Below are 25055 nucleotides of genomic sequence, written 5' to 3' on the forward strand. Positions count from 1 at the left end.
ATCAAAGCCTGTTGGTTTAAAGACATGTAGAGAATGGCGGCCAGACTCAGTTTCCAAAGCTGGGTCTGCTGCTGTGTGATCTCAGGCCAGTTTCCTCATCTCCCAGAGCCTTGAGTGTCCTCATATGTAAAATGGGGATAAGGACAGCTCCATAGGAAGTTACTAAGAGTTAGAGCTAATGGATGCAGAGCAGATGCTCCCCACCACAGGCCCATTATTGTTACCATGGCATTATTTATTATAACTGATGTGAGAAGCCAAGAGTGCCAGGCCCAGGCAGGGGCTGCCTTCAAACAACTCTGCATGTTTTATAGGCTCACTGGGATCTGGCAGTCAGAGACTGGAGGGTGGGGACCCACTTCCCCTGACTCTGGGCAAGAGGGCCACTGAGCAGCGCTGATGGTAGCTTCCCAGGAAGTGGGGGTACTTTTGGGAAACTTTGAATTCTCCTTGACCATATTTCTTTAATATCTTTTATGTAAACTTGCTTTCGCAACTTAATTCCTGGGAACATCCTTCAATGTCAATGAAAAATGATCTACAGCATCTCTTTTCTCCTTCCTTCCCCTCCTTCCTTCTACCCTCCCTTCCTTCCTCCCTTCCATCCATCATTCCTTCCTTTCTTCCTTCTGCCCTTCCTCCCTCCTTCCCTCCCTCCTTCCTTCCTTCCTTCCTGAATAGTTGTGGAATATTCCACTGCACAGATGTGCCATAGTATTTCCCTGTGATGAGCCTTTTGTCTCTATTAGAAACATTACCATAATAAATATCCTTCCACATACTTGTTTTAAAACATCTTGCCCAATTCTTTTCTTAGGATAAATTTCTGGAAATGGAATTGCATAGTCAATGAGCATTTTTAGAGATTCTGACACATACATTTTAATTGGGCAATGCCTGGAGATTGAAGGTTGCACAATAGCCTATCTTTGCTGCGACTTGCTTTGAGGCATAAAATGTGGTCATTTTGTAAACGTTCCATGTATGATTTCTTTAACTACTGGGTGTTGTGCTCTGTACATTCATTAAGTCAAGCTTTTCATTTCTGTTATCTAAGTCCTCTAGATCCTTGGTGATCTTTTGTAAGCTTGACCCGTGAGTTATGAAGGGTAGTCTCCCACTAAGATTGTGGTCTTGTTAAATAGATCTTTCTGTCTGCTTTATATATTTGGAAGCTATGTAATTTAGCGCATTCAGGTAGAATGATATGTTCCTGGTGAGTTGTTCTTTTCATCTTTATGTTTTATATCTCTTTATCCTTTAATAATACTTTTTCTTTAAAGTTTATTTTGTTTTATATTAATATAACTCCATCAATTTTCTTTAAAGTATTTGCCTGTTCTATTTTTTTCCCCATCTCTTTTTATTTAATCCCTTTTAGGACTCTGGATCCCAAAATATACTCAGGTACCTTCTGTAAAAAACATATAACTTCATTTGATTTCTTTACCAAACCAACAATCTGTCATTTAACTGGTGTCTGTGGTCCCTACCTTTATTTATTATGATTCCTGGTATATTTGGACTTCTGTTTTTATTTTATTGTATCTTGTATTTTTTTCCTCTTTGTTTTCTTCTATTAGATTAAGTTGTAAAATTTCTCCATTTTCCTTTCTTCTGGCTTGGCAATTAAGACTTCCCATCCCTATCCTCTTAGAATACTCTAAAAGTTTTAACAATCAGGCTTGAGTTAAGAGTGTCTAAGGTACTATTTCAGAGTGTACATGAACTTCAGCCCCTCTTACCTCCAATCCCTGCTCCATGCCTATTTTATATGCTACTCCTGGAGGGAGGGCCACTGAGCAGTGCTGATGGTGGCTTCCCAGGAAGTGGGGGACATTTTAGTTCCAATGTTTTAGTTCCTACTTTTTATACCCTGCAATCAGCACTCTTCTTATTCTTGTGTTTACAGTCAATGCTTGCTTAGCTTTACCCACATTCTTACTAATCCTTTCAGGTTCTTCTCAAATCCTGTTTCTGCAATCATTTTACTTCTTTCTGACATACAGATTTTTGTGTACTTTGTGTGTGTGTAGACTCTCAGTAATCAGTGTCTTTCGAAAATGGCAGGACAATGGATACAGAATTCTAAGGTGTCCACTGTTTTCTCCCAGAACTTCGGAATGATTATTCCACTGTCTTCTGAATTTTGTTGAAGCTACTGTAGAGTTTGCCATCTATCTAACTGTTGTTCCTTAGTAAGCTATCTTTCTTGTTTTGGTTGCTGTATGATGTCTTTGCTTTTTACATTCATGGTGTCTAAATATTTTATTTATCCTGTGAGGATGTGATGTAATTCCTGAATCTAAGGGTTCATTTCTTTGATCAGTTCTCACCTATTCTTTTCTTGAACACTTTTTTGCCCTCATTGTCCTACCTTTTCCTTTGGAACCCCAATCAGCTGTGTGCTTGACCTCATTCTGACTCCATGTCTCTGAACCTTGATTTCATATTTTCTCTCTCTTCATCTCTCTACATTCTGGGAAACGTCCTTAGATCTAAAATTATATTAATTTTATTCTCTCCCTAGCTATATGAATGTGCTATTTGATTTATACATTGAGATTTTAATCTCAGTGGCTATATTTTCCATTTTTAGAAATTTGATTTGGTTCTTTTCCAAAGCTATATTATTCTTTAATGTTTAATTCCTTCTTCTATGTCTTTAGTTATTATGAACATTCTTATTTTATAATCTGTATTAGACAGTTATATTATGTGATGTTCTTAAGAAGATAAGCGTGTGTGTGTGTGTGTGTGTGTGTGTGTGTGTGTATCTATGTCCATCTGTCTGCTGACTCTTCCTCATTGTGGTTTATTTCCTTGTGTGTTTTGTAATTTGGAGAATATGCTTGACCTGGGTTAAAAGTATGTCTTTCCAGAGAAGTTTTGTGATTACTTCTTGTAGGGACCCCAAGATATCATAGGATCCATTTTATCTGTTAAATTTTTAGGCACTGGTCCCAGAAACACTGAGCTATAAATTTGAACTCCAAATCTATATAAGGCCAAATTCACAGTCACAAGCTTCCAGAGGTTACTTTTCCCCTCTTCTTCAGCCCTGGCTGAGAATGACAAGCTTCCTTTATCATTTCCCAATTTCAGTGTCAGGAGTTTTTTTCTGGTTAACCATTCTACTGAAAATAGGGTTATATTCTTATGGGGCTACTCAGTTCCAACCCTTACTCACATTGTCTAAAGACCTGCCTTGTCTCTATAGTTACACTAAAATCCATGTCCCCAGATTACCCAAATCAGCAATATTACCTGCTCTTGGCTCCCACCAGGGCAACTACAGAACCGTTTCACATGATTACTGCTATGGTTTTTAAGTTCCTCTTTGTTTCTGGCACTACAGGATTTTTGTTACTTTCTCATGAGCTTTGATATGCATTTCAAAGAACATTTGCTGTATTTTTAGTTGCTTCCTAGTAGGGGACTTTTCAGGTTTTTTGGCCCACAATGTTAGGAATAGAAGTTGCATTTGTTCTTCAGATGATGGGCTAAAGTTCAAATTTACTGATCTTCTCTTTTATGGAAGTGGTCTTTAATGACATGCTTGAAAGGTTTTTTTCCCCTACCAAGATTATTTTCCCATGCTTATTGTTGTGGTTTTGTTTCTTTACATGTAACATTTAAACCATGGAGAATATATTAACTTCAAGACAATCAAAACCTTACACAATAGCAATAAAGCTATCCAGATGAAATAAAACAAAGCTATATTCCAAGGACATGACCTTGGAATAGAACCCCAAGTTTAATACAACTTCAATTCAGTCACAGCTCAGTGATCCAGGGAAGCCACCAGAGATCTTTATCACCTTGACTTGCGCTCAATGCCACCCAATGGTCACATTCCTATAAAACCACATTTAACTGCAAACCTACATAGCCGCCACCTGAGGACCAGCCCACACAAGGCTGGCACAATTGCGCCATGAGACACCTGTAGACTGTAATAGAGCTTTCCATTCTGTTTGCATATAGAAGGAAAGAAAGTAGATTTATAGCAAAATGGACTCTGATTTGTGAAAAAGAATTGAAGAATTGAAGACCCCAAGAAAACGATCTAGAGGTCTAGATATGGAAAGTAATAAAGGAAAAAAATCCTCACACTCTGCAGCATAGGAGACCTGCCTGCCTGGGGGGGGTCACCTGCGCCATAGGGACCAAGATAGGGCTGGCTCTGCAGTAAGAGGAAGCTTGGACTTCTGCTTCTCTTAGCAATAGACTTCTCTTCCACCCAACCTCAGTGATGGTGCCGGAAGCTCCTTTCAGAAGCCACCAGGCTCTCTGCCAGGCTTGACCCGGGATCCCCTAGAGAATGGCTGTCTGTGTTTAACTGGGCAGAGCCAGTGGGGCCCTGTCTCTTAGACTCAGGAGACAGTAGTCACATGCCCAGCTCTGTCACCACTATGTCACTTCTTGAGCCTCAGTTTCCCATCTTTAGAATAAAGAGGTAGGACCTGATTTGATCTCAAGGAAAAAAAAATCAGAATCAGAACCCAGACGTTCTGACTTCCAGGGGCAGCCTCTTTAATAACAGCAACAGTGATGATAGCCACAGACCACAGCTATCATTTATCTTGAGTGCTTACTGTTTATCAAACTCTGAGCCAAGCCCATTATACACATTATCTTATTCAATTCTCATTAGCTTCCTATGAGTTTGCAATTGTCATACTAATTTTACATTTATTAAATTAAACAAATACTTATTGTGCCAATGACTGAGAGTAACTAATTTGCTTGAGGTTACATAGTTAGTAAGAGCTGACTCAGAATTCAAATCTGGCTTTGCCTGATTGGCTCAACTACACCCAACTATCCGTCCATCCATCCATCCTCTCTCGTCCATCCATCCTTCCCCTGAGAGAACTGCCTCTTATTGCATACACTCTCCTCTCCCAGTACTAATTGCCATATCTCACATCCCTGCACATTTCAAGTTTACCCTCAACTCACTTTTGTTTTCCAGCCCTGGGGCATCTTTATCCCCAACTCACTCCCAGCTATAGCTCTCATCTCCTTAAAACCTGATCCTGACCCTTCCTGTTCCAAGATTCTTCCACGGTGACTCCCACCTTCAGAAGATCCTTTCGTGCTCTGCATCACCCCCCATCACTACCCATGAAGGCTGTGCCAGCTAGCCGAGAGTTCCTCACACCAGGATGCCCATCTGAGAGTGAACTGCTGGCAGCCCTTACCAGGTTTCCAACCTGCAGCATCTCCTCGAATTCGGTTGTCATGTTGTAGTGCTCCAGAGCCATGAAGAGTGTGTTAAGCACGATGCACATGGTGATGGTGAGGTCAGCGAATGGGTCCATGACCATGAACTTCACTTTCTGCTTGATGGACAGCCACAGTGGGCAGCACTCCCAGATCAGGTAGCGCTGGGCAAAGCGATGCCAGCATGGTGGACACTTGCGGTGAGACTCTTCCAGCTCTAGGGGCAGGGGCAGCCAATGAGCTGGTTTGATTTTTGTGGATTGACTCACAGATAATTTGGTATCCCAGAAAAGATGTATGACTTAGCTGGGGAGATGGCAGGGCTCCTTCGTGACAGGGGGACCGTGAAAGGGACAGGGAAGGCTAAGGGAAAATGTGGCTTATGACCTGGCCCCTTACTCTGGAAATAGGATAGGGGAGGGCCACAGGGGCAGGAGGTCAGGATGGATGTGAGGACAACTCGGGCAAGACAGATTATGACAGATAGGGGCTCTCTTTTTTTTTTTTTTTTAAAGATTTTATTTATTTGACAGAGAGAGATCACAAGTAGGCAGAGAGGCAGGCAGAGAGAGAGAGGAGGAAGCAGACTCCCCACTGAGCAGAGAGCCCAATGCGGGACTCAATCCCAGGACCCTGAGATCATAACCTGAGCCGAAGGCAGCGGCTTAACCCACTGAGCCACCCAGGCGCCCCGATAGGGGCTCTCTTGAGACAACAGTCTCACACAGACATGGGGACACCTGGGGAGGACAAGCTGAAAAGGACAAGACAACATCTGAGACAGGCAAGTTTGGATCTAAGGACACCCAAAACAAGAAGAACAGACGTTGGCATCTAGGACATGTTAGGACAGATGGCAGGTGCCTGGAACAGGCCAGAGAAGATGTGAACACATATGGGACAAGAGGAAACAAGATGGGGGTGGTGGTGCCAAGTTCAGACTGGAATGCCTGGGGGCTTCCTGGGGGGTACTGGCTGGGACAGATGTGGGGTGCCTGCTACAATAGGGCATAGGCTATTCCAGCTGGGATAGCTTCCTATCCCAGCTGGAATAGCCTGGGGTGGGCATGGAATGGGTGGGAATAGGCTAGGGCTGGCATGCCTGGGCCAGAATTGTTTCGGGAAGGCATGAGGATGCTTGGGAAAGGACAGGGTGAGACTGGGAAGCACCCAGGACAGTCCAGGACAGCTGTGGGAATGTTTGGAAGAAACACAGACATGGCTCGGGAGGATGAACAGGCAACAGAGACTGGAAAGTCTGGGCCCACTGTGGGTATGTCTGAGGCAAACCTAGAAGCTGGGGGATGCTTGGCTCAGGTCAGGTTAAGTGGGAGGGGGCAGGAGTGGGAGCATTTGGATGACATCAGGGGAAGCTGACCTTCCAGGGCGCTGGTGAGGACACTGACTGCGCTGAGGGCCCGCTGCCGCTCTCCCGGCTCCTCGAAGCCATCCATGCACGGAGCCTGGCGGTTCAGCATCTGGAGCCGGCCCGGCTCCTCCGACGGGGTGGTCTGGGAGCAACCAGGAGATATGCATCAGCCCGGGAAGGGGGGGTCCTCCTGAACCTGGGGCAGCTGCTGGGCCTGGAACAGTGGTCCCGGACTCAGGATTGGGGTGGGGGGGTCATGGGGAGACAGGATGGGGGTCTTAATGGGACACAGATGCTGGGTTTCTCTGCTCCCAACTCCTTCCCTGTTCATAACTTCCCCCATCTCTCTTGCCAATCATCATCTCCATCCTCCTTTCTTCACTGTCTCTCATCAGTGGTAATTCTTGAGTGTGGACAGGAAACTACATGTACCAAGTTCTATTAACCAGATGCTGTCATTGTACATTAGTACATGCAAAAACAGTCTGGGAGTCTTAATTGACCACAAGCTCTCTGGAGTCAAGAGCATAAAGAAACGTAAAGGGAAAAAACAAAACAAAAACAAAACAAAACCCTGCTCTGAGGTGACATTAATAGAAGCATAAAGCACAATGCTTAGACATAGCTGGTGGGAGCAGCTGTGGAGGCAGTTTGGCTCTACCTACCAAGAAAATTTTAAATTGGCTTGGCAATTCCTCATCTAGCCATCTAACTTCATAAATAACTATACACGTGCACCCAAAATATATATGCAATGATGTTCATTGCAGCATTGTTCTTCCTCCCGTAAAAACAAAACCAATCAATAGAAAGAATATTAAAATCAATTATGGATACAGTCTGACTCTGGACCCTGATACAGACACAAAGAGAGGAGGCAGTCCCATGTGTGTTCCCATGGGAGCACCTCTGAGACAAACAGTTTGATGAAAAAACAAGCAGAAGCCCTGAAAGATACACACGGAACTGTCAAGGTGAGGATATCTGGGTAATGGGATTGTGGCGGGGTGGAGGAGCAAAGGAGAGGGAGAAGTCTTCCTGTGCTCATACGCTTCTGCACTGTGGGATTCGTTGTCCTTGTGCTGGCATCATTTCTGTAAGCAAAAGAGCCAGATCTGCGGACAGATGTGGTGTGTCTGATAGAAGGAGGTGGTGGCAGGAACTCTCTAGGCTTACTCAGAGCCCTGCCTCCCAGTACAGGGGGAAGGGCGGGGCATGAAGCCTTCCCATCAGCGTGGCCCTCTATGACCACAGTGCAAGAGCCTGAGCTGGGGCTGCGGAAGGCATGGGGCTGTTCAGTGTGCAAGTGTGAGGCCCTATGATCTCTGTAGGTCAGAAGGAAGAGGGGCCTAGGTTACCCAGGGAGGCAGAGTCAGGACTTGGGGTGGTCACCAAATTGATCTGCACTCCAGTTAAAGTCAATTTTTGCCATTGGTGGGACTGCCCTGAAATGTGCCTAGTGAGGGAGTGAGCTTCTGGTCATGGAAGTATTCAAGCATTCTACCTCCTCCTCGACGGTGATAGTCTGAGTTATTATTTAGTAAATATTTCCTCATTGCTCTCCCACTGTGGGGAAGCACCCTTCCCTGTCTCACTAATGACACACTGGCTTTGGCTCCAGTAATCATTTATGAAAACAGTTTCCCCAGGTAGCTGCCACACGTTTGACCTGAACCTCAGCACTGAGGCATTTAGAGCAGCCCTCAGCCTGACCCATGGTGAGGAGCCAAGCCAATGTGCAGCCAGAAGCAGAGCTGCCCAGCCAAGCCCGACCTAGACCAGCCAAAACACAGGTAAGTGGCAGGTAAGTCAGTGTGAGAATAAAGGCTTATGTTTAGCCACTGACTTTGGGCGTGGTTCGTTACACAGCATTATGGAGCAGGAGCTAGCTGTTACACTGCACTAGTGCATGCTATCATCTCTTCCATTTTCCCGACACAGCAGAAAGGGATTCCCTTAAAAAGGAAATCAGGCCACTATAATCCGTGCCTCCCCTCTCCCCATGCTTTCCATCTAACTCAGAGTAAATTCAAACCTTTTATTACCTACGAGGCACTGTAGAGTCCAAATCCTAACTCACCAAAAGTGTTTCTGTATCCCTCCTAGCTGTTTCCATCACACCTGACTCTGCCTGGCTCTCTCATGCCTCCAACACGCCAAGCCTCCTCTCCTTCAGGGCTTTCGTACTTGCTGTTCCCTCTGCCTTCAACATGGTTCTTCCACATCTTTGTAGCTGGCTCTCTCAAATCATTTGCCTGCCAATTTTAATGTCACCTCCTCAGGAAGGACTTCCCGAGGATTCTAAGAGCCATCCCCAACCCCCCACCCCCAGCAACTGTCTGTCCCATGACCCTTACTGCTAACCTGGAAACGCTGACCGGTTTGCCATCTGTCTTCCTGACTACAAAGTAAACTCCACGATGTTGGCGCTCATCTGTTCTGTTCACAATATCCCTGCAGCCTCCAATTCAATGTGGCAGGCTGGCATTGGACAAATGTTGGCTGCATGGATAATTACTTGAGAATCAGAAGGCTTAGATTAAGCTCTAGCCCTGCCTCTAACTAGCTAGATGAGGGTACGGGGTGGGGGGGAGGGAGAAGACTGTTGCTCCCCACCCCTATCTGGCCTTCTGGGCCACATGCTCTCCTGTAGACAAAGGAAAGTTTCACCCTCTACCCCCTTGACTGGGATAAATTAAACATGAGCTGTCTGGTGGGCTGGCCCTTCTTCCCCCCCTCTTATCTTGGTTGAGTGCCCACTATGTGTCCCACACAATGCTCTGTCTTCAGTTTTAGAACTGGGCAGACAGGCCTCACTGGGGACCCGGTGGAGGCAGAGAAGGCATTCCCCCTGGCCTACAACCCCCTAATCTCTTTAACTTTACAATGTTTCCGTCTTGGTCTGATAATTCCTTTAACTTTGCAAATAAGCCCCTTCGTCCGCTAATCCCTTTGAGGTTACAAATGGGCCCTGCAGAAGTGAGAAAGGGTGAAGTCAGAGTGTCCGGTAATGAAGTGTTTGAACTTGGATTCCTTCTGACATGTGCAGCACAATGAGATGATTTTCTCCCTAATGAGATTAGGAAATTCTATTAGTGTTCTGGGCTGCTGACCTGATTCCACACATGCGCTGAGACCTGCAGGAGGGCCTAGGCCACTGGGATTCAGTGTTCCTGAAAGGCCAGGCCAGAAGTCCCACCCTCCAGGTGACTGCCAGGGCCCTCCAGGCGCACCTGGAAGGGGTGGTCTGCCTCCAGTGCTCTCTCAGGACCCTCTCTCTGACTCCATGCTCTAGAGGACTGTGACTGCCCAGGAGTCTTTACTCCTTCCTCCTCAGTAATAAAGGGTAACAGATAATAACAGCAATGACTTGAACATGAGGCAAGTACCAGTCTAATCACCAGACAGGTCTTAACCCTTTTAGTCCTCACCACAAACTGTTGACGTGGATATTAATTTCATTTCCACTTAACCAATGAAGAAACTGAGGCACAGAGCGATTCATTAACCTGTGCCAAGTCCCGCAGCCAGAGTCCGTCTGAGCTGGAGCAAAACAGCCCATTTGGCTGTGAGCCCTCTCTCTTCAGCCCCACCTTCCCAACCAAGGCTCCCTGTCTTATTCTAGCTTCCTCAGGAAGTCTCTTCTCCTCTGTCTCCTGCAGGCCTTGGGTATAAACCACACATGTGCCCTTTCCCTGGGTGGGCTGCTCTGGGCACTGTGTTGGGGGCAGGGGTCAGCAAGGACACTCCAGGGCTGACTGACTGATCTGAGCTCTGGCTGGCCTTTCATGCTCTGCCCTGTCGCTCTGCTGCCTTTTTGATGATAACTCCAACAGCTTTCGCCTTTGTTCCGTGGGTTCCAGCCATTCTGACCTCATGGAATTTCCTTCAATAGGCTGGGCACTCTCACGGCCTCAGTGCCTTTGCACTGGGTGCTCTTGAGGCCTGGAACATGCTTCCCTCAGATGATCCAATGATGGTGTATAATTATAACATTATCACAGCATCAACATACTCATGATGTCCTGATTGCTGTACCCATAGGAGATAGCAATCTGAGATGGGTGTTTTTAATTCATTTTACAGATGACAGACACACAGAGAAAGAAAGCAACTTGCCTACGGCCATCCAGCTGGTAAACTATGAGCTGGAATTCAAACCCAGCTTGTGTCTAGAATCTGGGTGCTGTATCACCCCCTACGCCCAGTTTCAGAAAGCAGCCTGGGCTCCCACCCTTGCCTCCTTTAGGTCTTTGTTTAAATGCTTCCTAATGGGTAAGGGTTCCTGCTCCCCCACCCTTACTCGTGCCCTCCCACAGCACTCATTACTTGTGCTAATGTTTACCATTTTGCAAAGTACTGAAATATTTAGGCTTGATAAATAACTGTTGTCCAGAATGCCGTAAGTATCCCCTGGCCATTCTGGCCTCTTTCCTAGAAGCCTCCGCATTGTTCAAGATCCAGTAACTCCACGGGCTAACCCCTGGCACACACAGAGCCTTCAGGATACCAGTTCTGTGCCACGGTGGCATCTCAGTGCCTGGGCCTTACCAGTTGCTAAATATTTAACTCTCTTCCCTGTTTATCAACATTATACACTGTATAGATATATATACCTATTTTTCTTCTTTGATGTTTGCCCATCTGCCTCCATTATCAAGAAAGTTCTACGAGGGCAGAGAATTTTTTTGGCCTTTTTTTTTTTTTTTTTCCGCTCTTCACCCCCAGAGCCCGGCATACAATAGGTGCTCAGTAAATATTAGGTGAGAATTTTGGACCTGTCACTGGTGACCAGTTTCAGAGACCAGATCTGGCCTGGGGCTGCATTGTGGGGCTGGCTCACCGTGTCTGGGGGGGGATCCAGGATCACAGGGCGGAGGAGGTGGCTCCCTGGGGAGGTAGCCTCAGGGTCACCTGCCCCCAGCAAGGAGACCACCCCGTTGCAGTCCACCGTGCTGTTCCTTTTACCATTGAGGGCGTGACTGAGAGCCGAAGTCCCCGGACTGAGCTGTCCCTGGGCACTAGGCCGGCGCAGAGGCCAGGGCACCAGCAGTGACGTGCGGTGGCTCTCGCTGTCCCCCGCTGTACTGTTTTCATCATCTGCAAAATCTGTCTCTGAGCCCAGGTCTCGCCTGCGAAAGGTGAAAATGCTCCCGCGGCTGGAGCGCGGCTTCATGGATGTCCTGCTGAGGCCATGTGCGCTGCTCAGACGATTCTGGGGGCACAGGGAGAAGGCACATGACCAAGCCAGCTCTTCACGTGCTCGCAGCCTCTCCCCTGTGGTGTTCTTTGAGACCGAGACTGAGAAGTTCTCTCACAGCAATAAGAGTTGGGTTTTTTGTTTTTTGTTTTTTTGAAGTAGGCTCCATGCCCAGTAGGGCTTGAACTCATGAGTCTGAGATCTAGACCTGAGCTGTGATCAAGAGTCAGATGCTTAACTGACTGAGCCACCCAGGTGCCCCAAGCATTGAGGGCTTTTGTTGGCCACTCAGGAACTGGGGTTGGCGGCGGGGTGTGTGTGGGGGAATTGCTGAGTTAAGCTGTGTTCAGAGGAGGGGGTAGAGACAATCCTGCCTCATCTAGGACTTCTGCTCCCTTAAAGTTTGTGCCTCTTGGGCTTTGAGACTCAAGCTTGCCTGTGCCTGAAGATGTGCCTATGGCTGGGCAGAGGGAGAAGGAGGCAGGAAAGCTCTTGGTGGTACAAACAGGTCTGGCCTGAGCAGGACTGGGGGCCATCAGCCATGCACCTGACTCATATGGCCATGTCCTTGGGCACCCAATCCACACCACAAGGTGTCCCCCAGTCCCAACCCCAGTCCCAGTGCTGGGGACTTCACAACGCCCAAACCTAGCTCGTCTCTCTGCCTAGACCTCCTCCACTCCAAGAACGGTCATGGAAAACAGGAATGGTCTGGAGTGGGTTTAAGGAGACTTTCCCTGAGGAGCAACCATGGGGGCCGCTGATGGCACCAGGGGTCCAACATAATGGGCTTTTGATGCCAACCTCCCCCCCCGGAAAGGGCCAGAGCCACCGCTGGGGATTACCATTGCTTTGGGACCATCTTCTGAGTCGGACTTGGGGAACCTGTCATCCCCACACTCCTCTGTCCCTGAAGACAGTCTTTTTCTCCTCTTGCTTCTTCTCTCATGGGTGCTTACTGGGGCTAAAGGGGACATCTCCAAGGAGCTGCGGGACACGGTGTCCACACCCCTGATGGTGAGGGCCTGGAAAAGGTGGAAGAGGGATGACTTTGGTCATTGAGACTCTGTGCAGCCTCAGGCTACGGCAGGCCAGACATCTCTCAGTATCTCACTTTCCCCATCAGGAAGTAGACTTGCACACTTAACTGCCGACAAGGGTATCATGGAGACATGAGCTCAAACAGACCCAGAATATTCTGACAAAAATCAAAGTCCAGGGAAGAGGAAATAAGTGGCTGAGGTGGGTAGCTCTTGGAAGAGGGAAGTGTGAAGGACAGTTGAAGGGGGAGAGTTGATAAGCAGAGGAAGTGATAGAACTGGAGGGCAGGAGATCTTCTAGAAGCTTCCGCTGGCCCAGACTGGTGCTGAGGGTGGTGGCCTGGGGCAGTGAGAAGAAAGTGGATGTCTAACAGCTGGCTCAGTAGTTAGCCTGCAGCACCTGTGTGTGGGGCTATGGGTAACCAGTGCTGCCATGCTTACTTTCTGAGCTGGCTCAGGCCTCCAAACTTGACCTTCCTCATCAAGCTACCAGAAGGCATCCCTTGACTAGGATAAACTCAGTGCATGGACAGGTGGTTCTCTTTTATTCAGCATGCACTAGGCTCCTTTAGCAGGAGCTACCACCTCTACCCAGAGGGCACCATTTTCTCTCAGAAGACACCATGGTCAGAGGGAACCCTTCCCTCAGCAGGCCTCACACTCACAGTGCCCACCTGTACCCAGTGTGGACCATTTTCACCTATCAGGCACCTCATGAACAGGCACTGTCTTTACCCAGGTACCAAATTTTTACCTGGAAGACACCATCGTCACATGAAATATCTTCACCCAGCGGATGCCAGCTTCCAGCAGGAACTGCCTTTCATCTAGCAGATGCCATACTTAAAGAGGTACCAGCTTTACCCAGCATGCCTCACATCCACAGACACCAGCTTTACCCAGCATGCATCACACTCGCAGACACCAACTTTACCCAGCACACACTATGCTTACAGGTACCAGCTCTGCCCTGTAGGCAGCAGGGTTATAAGCACTGGCTTTATCCAGCAGGACCTGCCTTTTATCTAGCAGATGCCACGTTTACAGGTATCAGCTTTACCCAGCAGGCACCAGCTTTACCCAGCATGCACCAGGTTTATAAGCACCAGTTTTGCCCAGCAGGTTTATAGGCACCCACAGTTAGGAAAGGGCTTGGCTTAGAGGCTCCTTGGCTGGTGCTCACCCACCTCATGCTCTTTCTTGAGCATCTCCATGGCCTCCTGGAAGCGCTTTTCTTTCTCCTCGGTCTCAGCGATGGTGGCTTGGTTTTGCTCCTCGTAGGCCATGGCAACCACAGCCAGGATCAGGTTCACCAGGTAGAAGGAGCCCAGGAAGATGACAAGCATGAAGAAGATCATGTAGATCTTCCCTGCAGACCTCAGGGTCTGGGGGAGTAAGGCGATAAAGGTTATTTTCACTGGGACCCCTTCTAGGTCATGGTCATGGAATTTCAAGTTGTTCAGTCTGCCTGTGCCAAGGGTTCAAATGGCCACAGCCTGGGGAGGGAGTAGAGCATATCCTATCTCTAGAGGTAAGTGTCCTAACCTATAGAGCAGAAGGACCTACACACAGGGGATAGTGTCACACCCACAGAGGGAGGCAGAGTGTTCCAATCAATAGAAGAAATGTTGCATGCATAGAGGGGACTATGCCATCACATAGGGTGAAATGTTGCACTCCCAGAGCACAGTGTCCCACAAAGAGGGATGAATACTTGTTTACCAGCAAAGTTTCTTTGCTGTGTCCCATCCCTTAAACACAAGGTCCCTGTCTCTTTCTCCTTTAGTCTCCCCCAGCTCTTGCCAGTGGAGAAGCTGCTGGGGCCACTTCTGGCTAATCACCTGTGCATCCTGGTCCCTGATGTGGGTCCCCAGCCTGTTCCTGGTGTTTCTGCTGCCCGGGCACCCATGTACCTGTTGGTAGAGGCGCTCCCAGCAGTCCTGAGTCATTAGGCGGAAGAGTGCAAGGAACGCCCAGGCGAAGGAGTCAAAGCTGGTGTAACCATGGTCAGGGTTGTCCCCTGCCTTTAGGCACCGGTAACCCTCAGGACATGTCCTGTAGTCAGACACACAGACTCTGTTCCATGCTGTGAGAGCCCCACCCCCCACCAAGATGCCCCCTGGGCCTGACTCTTATCCCTGGGCAGCCCAGCACATGCCTGGGCTGAGTTCCACGAAATTAGTCCCACACTGCTTGTCCTGCTGCCATGACTTTTCCTGCCGTGCCTCCCCCTTGGGACACCATTTCCATCTTTTCTCTACCCATCTGTATTCATCTTGGCCTTAATCCATCTCCCTTCTGCCCACACGATACCCATCCCTGCGGCTTATGTGAATGACCTCTTCCCTCACGGAGGAAGTGCCAAGGGCCTGGCTCATGGTCTTTTCCTCTGGCTGTTTACCCCACGGGGAGATGAACACAGAGCTGGTATGTGGTGCAGATAGGACGGTGAGGCTTGGGGGAACAGTACAGAGCTGAAGAGCATGGAGACCAGGGCAAATGCCAGGCCACGGGCTTGAAGGATGATGCGGGGGTGGATGGGCCGGGGCCTGGCCATGTCTGGAGAATGTGCCCATTTGCACAACGGTGCACACAGGCGGAGTGAGGCAGACTGATGTTTCACAGAGCCAGATGGGACAGCCTCTCTCCCAAAGATGGACCACTGGGCTGGACTCACGAGTGTGAGAGACAGAAGGTTTGGGGAAGGGGACTTGGCAAGCGGGAGGAAACAGCCTCTGTGCCTTGCTCATGTCCTAAGACCCTCCAGACAATCTCTTCAGCTACAAGAAGGGCTGAAACTTCCTACCGAGATATGTGGGACTGCAGCCCCACAGAGCCCCTCCCTCCCCAGACTCACCTGGGGTCTGGGGAGGGAGGGTCCCGCCCTTCCCCAAACAGTGTCACGGTCACACTGATTCAGACCCCATCTGTACAGAGCCCTGGGAGCTGCCCGTGATTACGGGGCATCTCTGGGCACCCCACTAAGGCTGCAGGTGTGAGCTCTGCTGGCCCTGAGGAGAATTTAGGCTGCTGGGGAAAGCCACACTTACTCCTGACCCAGAGGACAGATGCATAGGGAAGGAGAGAAGACTGGAGTGGAAGGGGGCAGCCCTGGGGGGCTTCCATGAGGGAAAAAAAGCCAGGATTGGGCTGGCAGGAGGCCCTGGGCTCTGTCCCCCTCCCTGCAGATCTGAGCCCCCCCTGTGGTGGGCGTGGGGTGACAAGATGCCAGGCCCCAGCAGGGAACAGAGGCAGGGGAAGGCCTGCGGTCAAGGGCATAAACCGAAAGCACAGTCAGCTGAGAAAGCACCGAGGAGCGGGGGCCCTCGCCTGCCGCCCTCACCTCACCTCACCCTTGCTGGGTGAGGTGGCCCTGGGGGGCGGGTGCCACATACCCGGCATCAGAGCTGTTCCCACACAGTAACACGTCAGAGGTGCCATTCTTCAGCAAGTAATTTCCTGAAAGAGGAACAACCGATGGTGAAGGACATGTGTGGCCCAGACTCCCGGAGTTTCCGCGCTGTGCCCAGGCCTCTGGGGAGGCAGAGATGCCACTGGTGGTCTCTTCTCTGCCCCTGTCCTGACCCCTACCCACTGCCTGGCCAGGCCTGATGCAATTCCAGCTGCTTCCCCGGCCTGCCTTCTGCTCCCCCTCAGACATTCAGCTGCCAGCATCCCCCCAGCTCCCACAAGACTCAGGAAGTCCCCACAGGGAGCTTCTGTACCCTGCCCTGAGCCACTCAGGAGGACACCCAGGGCCAAGAGAGGCTCTGAACCGGGAGGCAAGGGTCTAGGCATCTTGGCTACTGAGTCCTAGCATGGTCTTGGCAGGCTACTGCCCAGCTCTGTCAGGGTCCACTTCTTCTTGCAAGAGGTACAAACTATGGTCACCGTGGTGATACTGTGGCCTGCTCAGACAGGGCTGGGGCTGGACTCGGTGACAGATGGAGCACCCAGTCCTGTCCCTTACCCTCTGGTCATCACCCACCACTACTGGCCTTAGTTTAAGGCAACAGTTCTCAAACTGTGGTCCCTAGCCCAGTGGCAGCAGGAAATCAATGGGGACCTGCTGAGAAAAGTAACTTCCCGAATGCTGCCCCAGAGCTACTGACTCAGGAACCCGGGTGGTGCAGCCCAGCAGTGCTTTCTGGAGCCCTCCAGGTGACATGTGGTACATTCCAGGTACATGCGGAAGTTCTGGAACCACTGCTCTTTGGCCACAGTTGAACCATAAGCAAATGGAATCCATGAGTTGTGGTCTGTTTCTTTTTCCAGCGTGGACTACTGTTGTAGGGAAGAAGCCCTAACTTCAGAATGTCCCTGGCCTGGAATCTGGCCTTACACCACTATCTACCTTTGAATCAGACTGATGGCATTACTTAAGAGAGGTGCTGGCCATCAGCCTGGAAAGCAGAAAACCACATATCAGTGAAATGACAGGAGCAGCTCATGTGATTTGTACAATCACTGAGCTTGCTCTGACTCTCTCTTGGGGTTCTGGGGGGCATGTGCATGGGATTAACATTCTGGCAGGGAACACAGAAGCTGAATGCACCATCCCGTGCCCCACAGGTGGGACCTGCTCTCTGCAGCCTCACAGATTACCCCAGCGCCATGTCCCATGCCCGCCAGCACTCCTTCCCAGGCAGGTAAGCTGGTCTTCTCCCCATGCCTGATTCTCTAGCGTCCATCCCCGCCTCTAGCCACGGCAGCTGCCATCCCTCGTCTGCCTCTCCAGCTAACTCCATCCTTCCTTCTCCTCAAGTGTCCAGCCATCTAGCCTCAGAACTCTTGAGGGCAGGCCCAAAGTCTGCTCCCCTTCTGTCCTCTCTTAGAGCTCCAAAGGGTAGGGGCTGGAATCCCTGAGCAAACCTCTGGGTCTCCAGGGGCTCAGATAGGGCTTGAATGGCCACTGGGAGGAGGTCTGACCTCTAGTGAGGCCCGTGTGGCCTTATAAAGCCCTGCCCAGGCCACAGAGTGAGCCTGCACCTGGGTTGTTGAGGTAGAGGTCCAGTGACTCCCAGACTAGGCCATCAGCCTCCACAGAGCCATTGGTGTCGTTGAGCGTCGTGAAGTTGCGGACACACTTGTGCCTCAGGTTGCCCATGAAGAGCTGCAGGCCGATGAGAGCGAAGACACTGAGGCAGAAGACTGTGAGGACCATCACATCGGCCAGCTTCTTCACAGACTGGATCAGGGCCCCCACGATGGTCTTCAGACCTGGGGAAGGCAAGAATGAGCAGGGGGGTAACCACAGGCCCCGTGCTCCCTGCTCCACTGGGTGGGGGCCGGTCCTGAGGGGGTGTTGGGAGAGGTGGGCAATCGTGAGGTGGGGGCAGGTGAAGGAGGCCTCTCTCAGGTTTTCCAGACCAAAGCCCCCATTTCCTCTATCACTGAGATTGCGTCCTGATTCTCCCAGGGGCAGTCAGAAGGGCCCAGGCCTCTTTGCTCTCCACTAATCACATAGGAAATGGGAAATACTGTTTTCCTGAGGAAGAAAATGCTCAAAGCCTGTCCCCGTCTGGCTGGTCCCAAGGTAGACCTTTAAATGTAATCTGTGGGAAGGACACTGAGTTCCAGGCCCATTCTCAGGCAATGGAATCTCCCTTGATCCTTGAAACAGGGAGAGACAAGCCATTCCTGGTAGAGGAATGTGGTGTGTTCTTGGAGGACAGTGGGGGTGGAAATCAGGAGGTCTGGCAAGGGTATGGTGGGTAATGTTCTAAAGCGACTGCTCTGGCTAGGGGCCTCCTTTTGGAAAAGCTTCAAAGGCAGGGAAGGGGTTGACCTGTTTTGCATTTTCCTCCCCTGCCCTGTCTGTCTGGGACCCATCCCCTTCCAACCCATTCCCAAAAGCCAAGGCCATGGTGTGTTAGTTGCATGGCCCAGCTCCCTGCAGAAGCCAGCACCACACAGCGAAGTGATAGAAAAGCACGTGTAGACGCCTTTGGTCTGACACTGAGCTATTGTCCTATGACAAGTCTGAGCAGAGCATTGGGAGGAAGAGGGCTTCTCTGCCAGCAGCAGAGGCCTGCCTCCTGCCCCCACGCCCCACCCCCCAACCAAGCGGCCAGATCTCAGATTAAGCTCCATCCATCCATCCATCCATCCATCATTCAGCTGGTTAATGTGTTAGGAGCACCTGTGGTGGCCGTGCCCACAGCTGCTGTGCCCATGACCTCGAGACAGGGAGGCAGCAATGGGCAACCACGGGATTGGGGAGGAAGTCCTCCCACTGTGCCCCAGCACTGCTGCCTGCCCACAGCTCAGAGGCACTCAGTGTACTCGGTAGAAATTGTCCTGGCAGATGTTGGTAACTGCCCTGGGCAGGTGTGAACCCTGCAGGGGTCTGGGCCTGGAGAGGTGGTGGCGGTAGGATCCTTATTCTGTAGCTCGGCATACCCCATCTCTAGCAGAGGTTCGAGGACCCCATCAGTGAGCACACTCTGGTTCTGCTCACCGGGCCTGGAGACCTGGCCCGTACTGTATGCGGCAGGGAGCACAGGGCAAGAGGTGGTGGGCGGCCAGCTCTGCCTCAACTAGCATCCAGTTCTAGGCCCCTGTGAAGCCCTTCCTGGCCTGTGGACATCGTGTCCACAGGGACAATCAGTTGGTGAGCACAGATCCAGTTCTTTAAACATTTCTCATACTGATGAGAGAGCTCACTTCTGGCAAGAATGAGTCCAATGAAGTAACAGGATTTTTTCAGGAAAGACCCAAGAAGGGAAGGCTCCTGGGCATCAACTGGGAAACACTCCAGCCACTGAAATTCTAACAGGCTGGGTGAAGAGCCCTTGGGAAGCAACCATTCTGATTTCCTTCCCATTTTGTGGGAGAGAAGACCGAGGTCTGGAGAAGGCCAAGGCTCTTTAAGCCCCAGGTCAAGGGACACTTCCTCTGGGGAGACTTCCATAATGCTGACCACAACATTTTTCTAACGACCACTTTCAGGGTCTGCTGTCTGCTTCCTCACTGGGTTGCTGGCAGCTTTGAAGAAGGCCTGGGTTGAGGCTGGCAGGCTTCCTCCTTCACTCCAAGAAATATTTTCCTTTGCTAGCCTTTCTTATAAAACAGACTGAAACTTGCCTTTTCTCAACTGCTGTGGTCAGTGTGCTTCTCTAATCTTGTGAGCAGATGATGTGAGGTTGTCCCTGGGACCTTAGAGGATAGACCTTGAGAGCTTCTAAGCATGTCTGTGTGCATCCAGGCCAATGACAAAACCTGTCTCAAAGGAGGTGACTGTGTGCACTGGAGGCAGACTGTCCCACTTGCTACTCACTCTTAGGAGGGGTCTGGGGCACTGGCAGGGAGCACATCCTACGGGGTTCAGAGGCTAGGAGGAACGTTCTGAGGCTCGGTTTGAACACAGCATAAGTGGATGGGGGTCCTCTTCTAAGATAATAACCCCATCAGGGGAGAGACTGAACTCCTCCAGAGCAGGGCCCACGGCTTTCCACATCAGGAGTGGATGCAGCCATCAGCTTCATTTAAATCTTCCCTCGGCTCTGACACCTCCCCAAATCGGTGGTATATACAACCTGTCTCCAGCTGCCTTCTTCAAAGAAGGGCCTTTTCCGGTTCTGAGTGTGGCTGCATTCAGAAAAGGCTCTGGAAGGAACCTCGGGGCACTGCTCTGTGGGCTGTGAAATCATAAGCCTTTTGAGAGCGTTCCTGGATGGCTGGGGTAGGCTGGTTTTCTAGAGAGGCTGCCCGAGCTTGGATTTCCCGGGTGCAATTGCCAACATCTGTCAAGGAGAATTGCTTCCCGAGGCTACCATGCACGGTCCACTACACCTCCACCGCGCCATGCAGCGAGGGCTGGTAGACGCCAAGGCCCGATGACGCCTGTCCGCAGAGTACACTGTTTTACAAAATGGGGCTGTGGCGGCAGCTGTGCCCTTGTCACCACAGGGGGCCCAATGCAGGGACTGGGCCCTCCGCCCCGTGGGCCTGTGGTTTCCCTCAAACTCAGTTCTTTGGTTTCCTTATCAGAGCGTGATGCTTCTGGCCAAAGCAATTCACATATAAGCTTTCAGCTCTTCAAAGCCCTGAGTTCAGTTTGGGAAGGACTTCACCATCTTGGGAAGAATTGGGGTTCAATCCAGGACATGCCGTGGGAGCTGTGTGCCCCCCAGCATCTGTGAGGGTGGGCTTTGATGGGGAGGACAGCCCGAAGCCCCTCGTGAGGCTTTGAGGGGATAGCCATGTCCGCCGACAGCCCCCACAGCCGAGCTCTGGGAAACGTATTCTGGTGACAGGCACCTTTGGAGGTGCCTTCCCAAGGGCCGCCTTGGGCCCAGCTGGCTGGGAAGGCCTGAGCGTGTCCCTCCGGCCTTGGCGTTTAACCTGATTTTTCACCTGAAATGACTGATATAGTTTTCAGGGCCCGGAGGACTCGGAAGGTACGTAAAGCTGAGACATTGCCCAGGTCCACAAATTCAGTTGTGTATCTGTAACAAGGGAAAGTCACACACGAGACAGTGACAACACGCCAGTAGAAGACACACGATGGGGGAAGGGGTGAGGGGAGACAGAGAGAGAGTCACTTGTAGCTGAGATCTGAGAGGCAAATCTGGGCATCTTACCTGGGATAACTGAAATAGTTTTTAGAGCTCTCAGGACTCTGAAAGTTCGAAGAGCCGACAAATTGCCTAGTTTTATATTTTCTGATACATACCTGCAGAATTAAACCACAGTTATTGGGAATTACAAGGCAGCACCTCAGCCTGCCCTCCCCGACCCGCCCAGTCCCTCTCCCCCTCCCACAGGGAGGGCTGCCGACAGCCCAGGGCTCCCTCCGGCTCTCTTCTTCCTCTCTACCTTCCTGACATCGGGCCCTCGGTGAGATGACCTAAGGATGTCCACACAGGAAGCCCCCACACGGGAGGCGACTCTCTCAGTGAGGTGCTCCTGATGGCCGGGTGGCAGAGGAGCCAAGGGGCATTCTGGTCCCAGCTTTGCTCTGCATCTTCTGTCATCTGTGATCAACTCGTGCCTGGTTGCCCCAGTATCTGGTTGAGAGCCTCACACAGGTGTAGTAAGGTCTCTGAAGGCTGAGTCCCCCAACTCAGTCTCATTCTAAGACCTCCGGAGACCTCCAAGGATGGTCCTAGTTCTTCACAGGAGGAGGGACCTCAAGAGTGAGCAGCCCTCTAGGTCTGCTTGGGTTCAAGCGACCCTTGGCAGAGTAAGTGGTCGAGACGTTCCAACCTACAACTGGGACAGTCACCCATCTGTAGTCTTCACAGGCACGGGAGGAAGGAGTTGGTCCCTGGGGAGAAGGGAGCTGCCCAAGCAAGTGTGAGGGTGTGTGTGGATGGGCCACATGACCAGGATGTCTAAGAGCTGGGTGGACAGTGTGTGACCAGGACCATTGGGACAGTGGCAAGTGACTGGTGATATTTAACCAAAGATTTCACATCCAGGGTACATGACATTTAAGCGAAGGCGTCTGATGTTTAATAAAGGACAGTGGACTCAGGATGTCTGGTTTTTAACCAAGTGTGTTGGACCTGGTATCTGAGTGACATCAGACCCAGGATTGCAGACCGATGAAGCTGGACAAGTGCCAAGTGTGCACTGGGGGCACTCACTGCTAGTCAGTCTGGACCTCCAGGACCTTCCATTCCGCGTAGAGTTTCTGAATCTGCTTTCAAGCTGTGGGTATTTGCAGGGAAGGACTTGGTAGGCTATGTCAAGGGACTCAGTATCCTGGAGTCAGCCCGGTCCTACCTTGTCCAGCTCTCTGACTGGGTTGACACCAGATTCCTCTGTGTCTCCTCATGGGGCCCTGTGGACCATGCCTGCTCCCTCCTTACTCACCACACACCTGCAGAGATGAGAAGTCAGCAGACACATTCTCAGAGCTTTTCTTCTGGCTACACCAGATCCTTTTTGTGGTGTGGCTTCCGTTCCTTCCCCTGGACTCACTTCAGCTTGTAAACTTCCGATGGGGAGTAGATGTCACCTCCCTTATTCTGGCCCATATACAACTATTAATTTGGTTCAAGCTCCCTCTCTGCTTTTGTCGGTTATTCCATCCTCTGTGATGACTCAGATTCTCAAACCTCTGTCCCACATTCTTCTTTCAGGCTTTACTTTCCATCTGGATATGGGGTTGCCACAAGACTTTCAGGTTTATCTCCGAACGTTGCTCATGTTGCCATGAGACACAAAGCCATGGGTCCAGCCTGCAGTGTCCCTGGGCCCCATTTCCTGCTGATGGACCAGTAAGTGTGGCCTGGGACAGCAGTCTTTCTACTCAGGACACTGGTTCCAAGAGTGTCTCTTCTGGTCCCAGGGAGTGAGTAGAGCACTGTGCACATCAGAGGGAACCAACGGTCCTTGCTTTTCCCTTCTTGTCCCTTGCAGACCCTGTCTGTCCCCTCGCATCTCCAGGGAAGCCCTGCCTGTCTGAAGCTTGGACTCTGCCTGTCTCTGCCTGTCCCAGGGCAGAACTCGCCTTCCTACATCCTCAGGCTTGCCCTCCATTCATGGTCCGCCTCCTCAGCAGCTAGTACTGAGCACAGAGGAGCCAAGATCCCAGGGTGTGTGCTCCTAACAGGCTTGCAAGGCCAGCTGAGTGGCTGAGAACAGGAGCAGGGCTGGTGGTCACCCATGAAGTCAGGACACATGTGGGAGAGCAATGTTGAGGAGAAGGAAGTCTCAAAGGTAAGATACAGGGCTGGGTGAAGGGTTGGCGTGTCCGTGACCATGGCGTGTCTGTGACATGGAGGCTCCTGCCCTTTTAGCTGATTCGGAGTCTTTGGCCTGGCTGCTTCCCACATGGGGGCCCTAGACACCCCAGTGAGGCCTCTCCTGGGGCTCCAGGATGTGTGGCCGGAGAGACCCTGTATTTGGCAAAGGGCCAGGTTTGGGACTGGCTGGGTTGGGGGTAGAGAGAGCTCTGCCCCTGTGAGGCTGGCAAAACGTTCCTCCAGGCCATTGTACTTCTGCACACCAGCCCCAGGGCAGGGGAAGCCCTTCTGGAAGCCAGAGGAATCTGGAGGAAGGGCAGACCCCCTCCTCCTCCACCCCCATCTTCCTGTGCAGCCCTCCTATTCAATGCAGCCGGAGCCTCCCAGGCTGCTGGGCATAGAGGTACAGCCCACCCTCTCCTCTCTGCCCTCCCTCCTTTCCCCTCCAGGTTCAGTTTCCATAACAACCCCAAGAGGTGGGAGGCTGTGCTAATGGGCAGGTAATGCCCAGCTAGGGAGGGGCCCTGGGAAGAACTCTGGCTGGAGGGTTGCCTGGCAGGCCTCCTGGCAACCCAGACCCTCCTACAGTCTCTATGTTGAGTGGGAGGGGGGATCAGGTGGGAACCTTAGACCTGGCGTGCCTCTTGAGCAAGGGGACCTGTTTTAGTTTCAGCAGGGCTGCTGATTCATTGCACAAATTTGGGCAAGAGGCAGGCTCTCTCGGAGCCTCAGTTCCCCATCTGTAAAATGGGGGAGGGGGAGTTTCATTGAATCAACCACTTCTGCCACCCAAGGCTCCCTCAATTATTTTAGAAGCCCCCGCCCCAACACCTTAAGGAGTCATTTGACCATAGGAGGATGCATTTCACTGCACTACGAGGGCACCACTGTTCTCCGAAGGCAGGGACACCTCAAATCAGAGCTGCCAGGCCAGTCCAGCACACAGCAGATCCCTGACATTCCAGTGGGTCCCTGCGCCCCAGGGGAAGCAAGTGCCGTTTCCCGGAGATGCTCAGGAACTTGGAAATGGTCTGCTGGCCTCTAAGGCTCTGTTCTGCTTTGTCACACCTGGTTCTGGTCCAGAGCAAAGGCAGGCAGGCAGGCCTTGGTGAGGAAAGCACACCTGCTTTGTGATTCCAAGCGGAAGAAGAAGTTCCCTGTGGATTCCCATGGGGACTGAGACAGAGACTCTCTCATGGGATAAGACAGCAGGACTCACTAAGGGCCTGAGGTCATTCAGATCATCTTCCAAAGACCTACAGTTAGGTAAGGGACCCAGGGTCTGGGAGCATCCCTGCGGTGGACACAGTCCTGCTCGGGCTCCAGGATGGGAAGTAGGAAAGACACAGGCAGATGCTGTGTCCTGTTCTGCCACAGCCCCCTTCCTGTGACACCAGGCCCCCCAGTGGCTCAAAGAGCACTTCTCCCCTCCTGTAGGCACTCCAGAGCCTGGGCCTGGCGTAACACTCCTGCCCCCTTCCAAAGTCAGTGCAATGTCCTTCCTCTGTGTGGAGAGG

At 51.1% G+C, this 25055-nt stretch overlaps 1 protein-coding gene across 5 annotated transcripts in view; it reads right to left on the reverse strand.

The window, feature by feature from the left end:
- Positions 1-25055, reverse strand: part of SCN5A (sodium voltage-gated channel alpha subunit 5) — a 94829-nt gene that overhangs the window by 40090 nt on the left and 29684 nt on the right. For 3 of the 5 annotated variants that reach the window (XR_006609302.1, XM_004759336.3, XM_045089146.1), the window contains exons 6-14: positions 21200-21291; positions 17831-18061; positions 16237-16300; positions 14755-14896; positions 14029-14226; positions 12647-12826; positions 11445-11816; positions 6611-6743; positions 5211-5449 (exon numbers count right to left, since the gene is read on the reverse strand). Coding sequence is in view for 4 of the 5 variants with exons in the window: in XM_004759336.3 (XP_004759393.1) it covers positions 5211-5449; positions 6611-6743; positions 11445-11816; positions 12647-12826; positions 14029-14226; positions 14755-14896; positions 16237-16300; positions 17831-18061; positions 21200-21291 (1651 nt within the window). In the remaining variant the exon portion in view is untranslated. Of the gene's footprint in view, positions 1-5210; positions 5450-6610; positions 6744-11444; positions 11817-12646; positions 12827-14028; positions 14227-14754; positions 14897-16236; positions 16301-17830; positions 18062-21199; positions 21292-21426; positions 21519-25055 lie in introns of all 5 variants that reach the window. The other 2 variants (XM_045089147.1, XM_045089145.1) reach the window with 1 other exon arrangement.

This window comes from Mustela putorius, unplaced genomic scaffold, assembly GCF_011764305.1.
Source record: "Mustela putorius furo isolate JIRA1106 unplaced genomic scaffold, ASM1176430v1.1 tig00003834_pilon_pilon_pilon, whole genome shotgun sequence".
Lineage (NCBI taxonomy): Eukaryota > Metazoa > Chordata > Mammalia > Carnivora > Mustelidae > Mustela > Mustela putorius.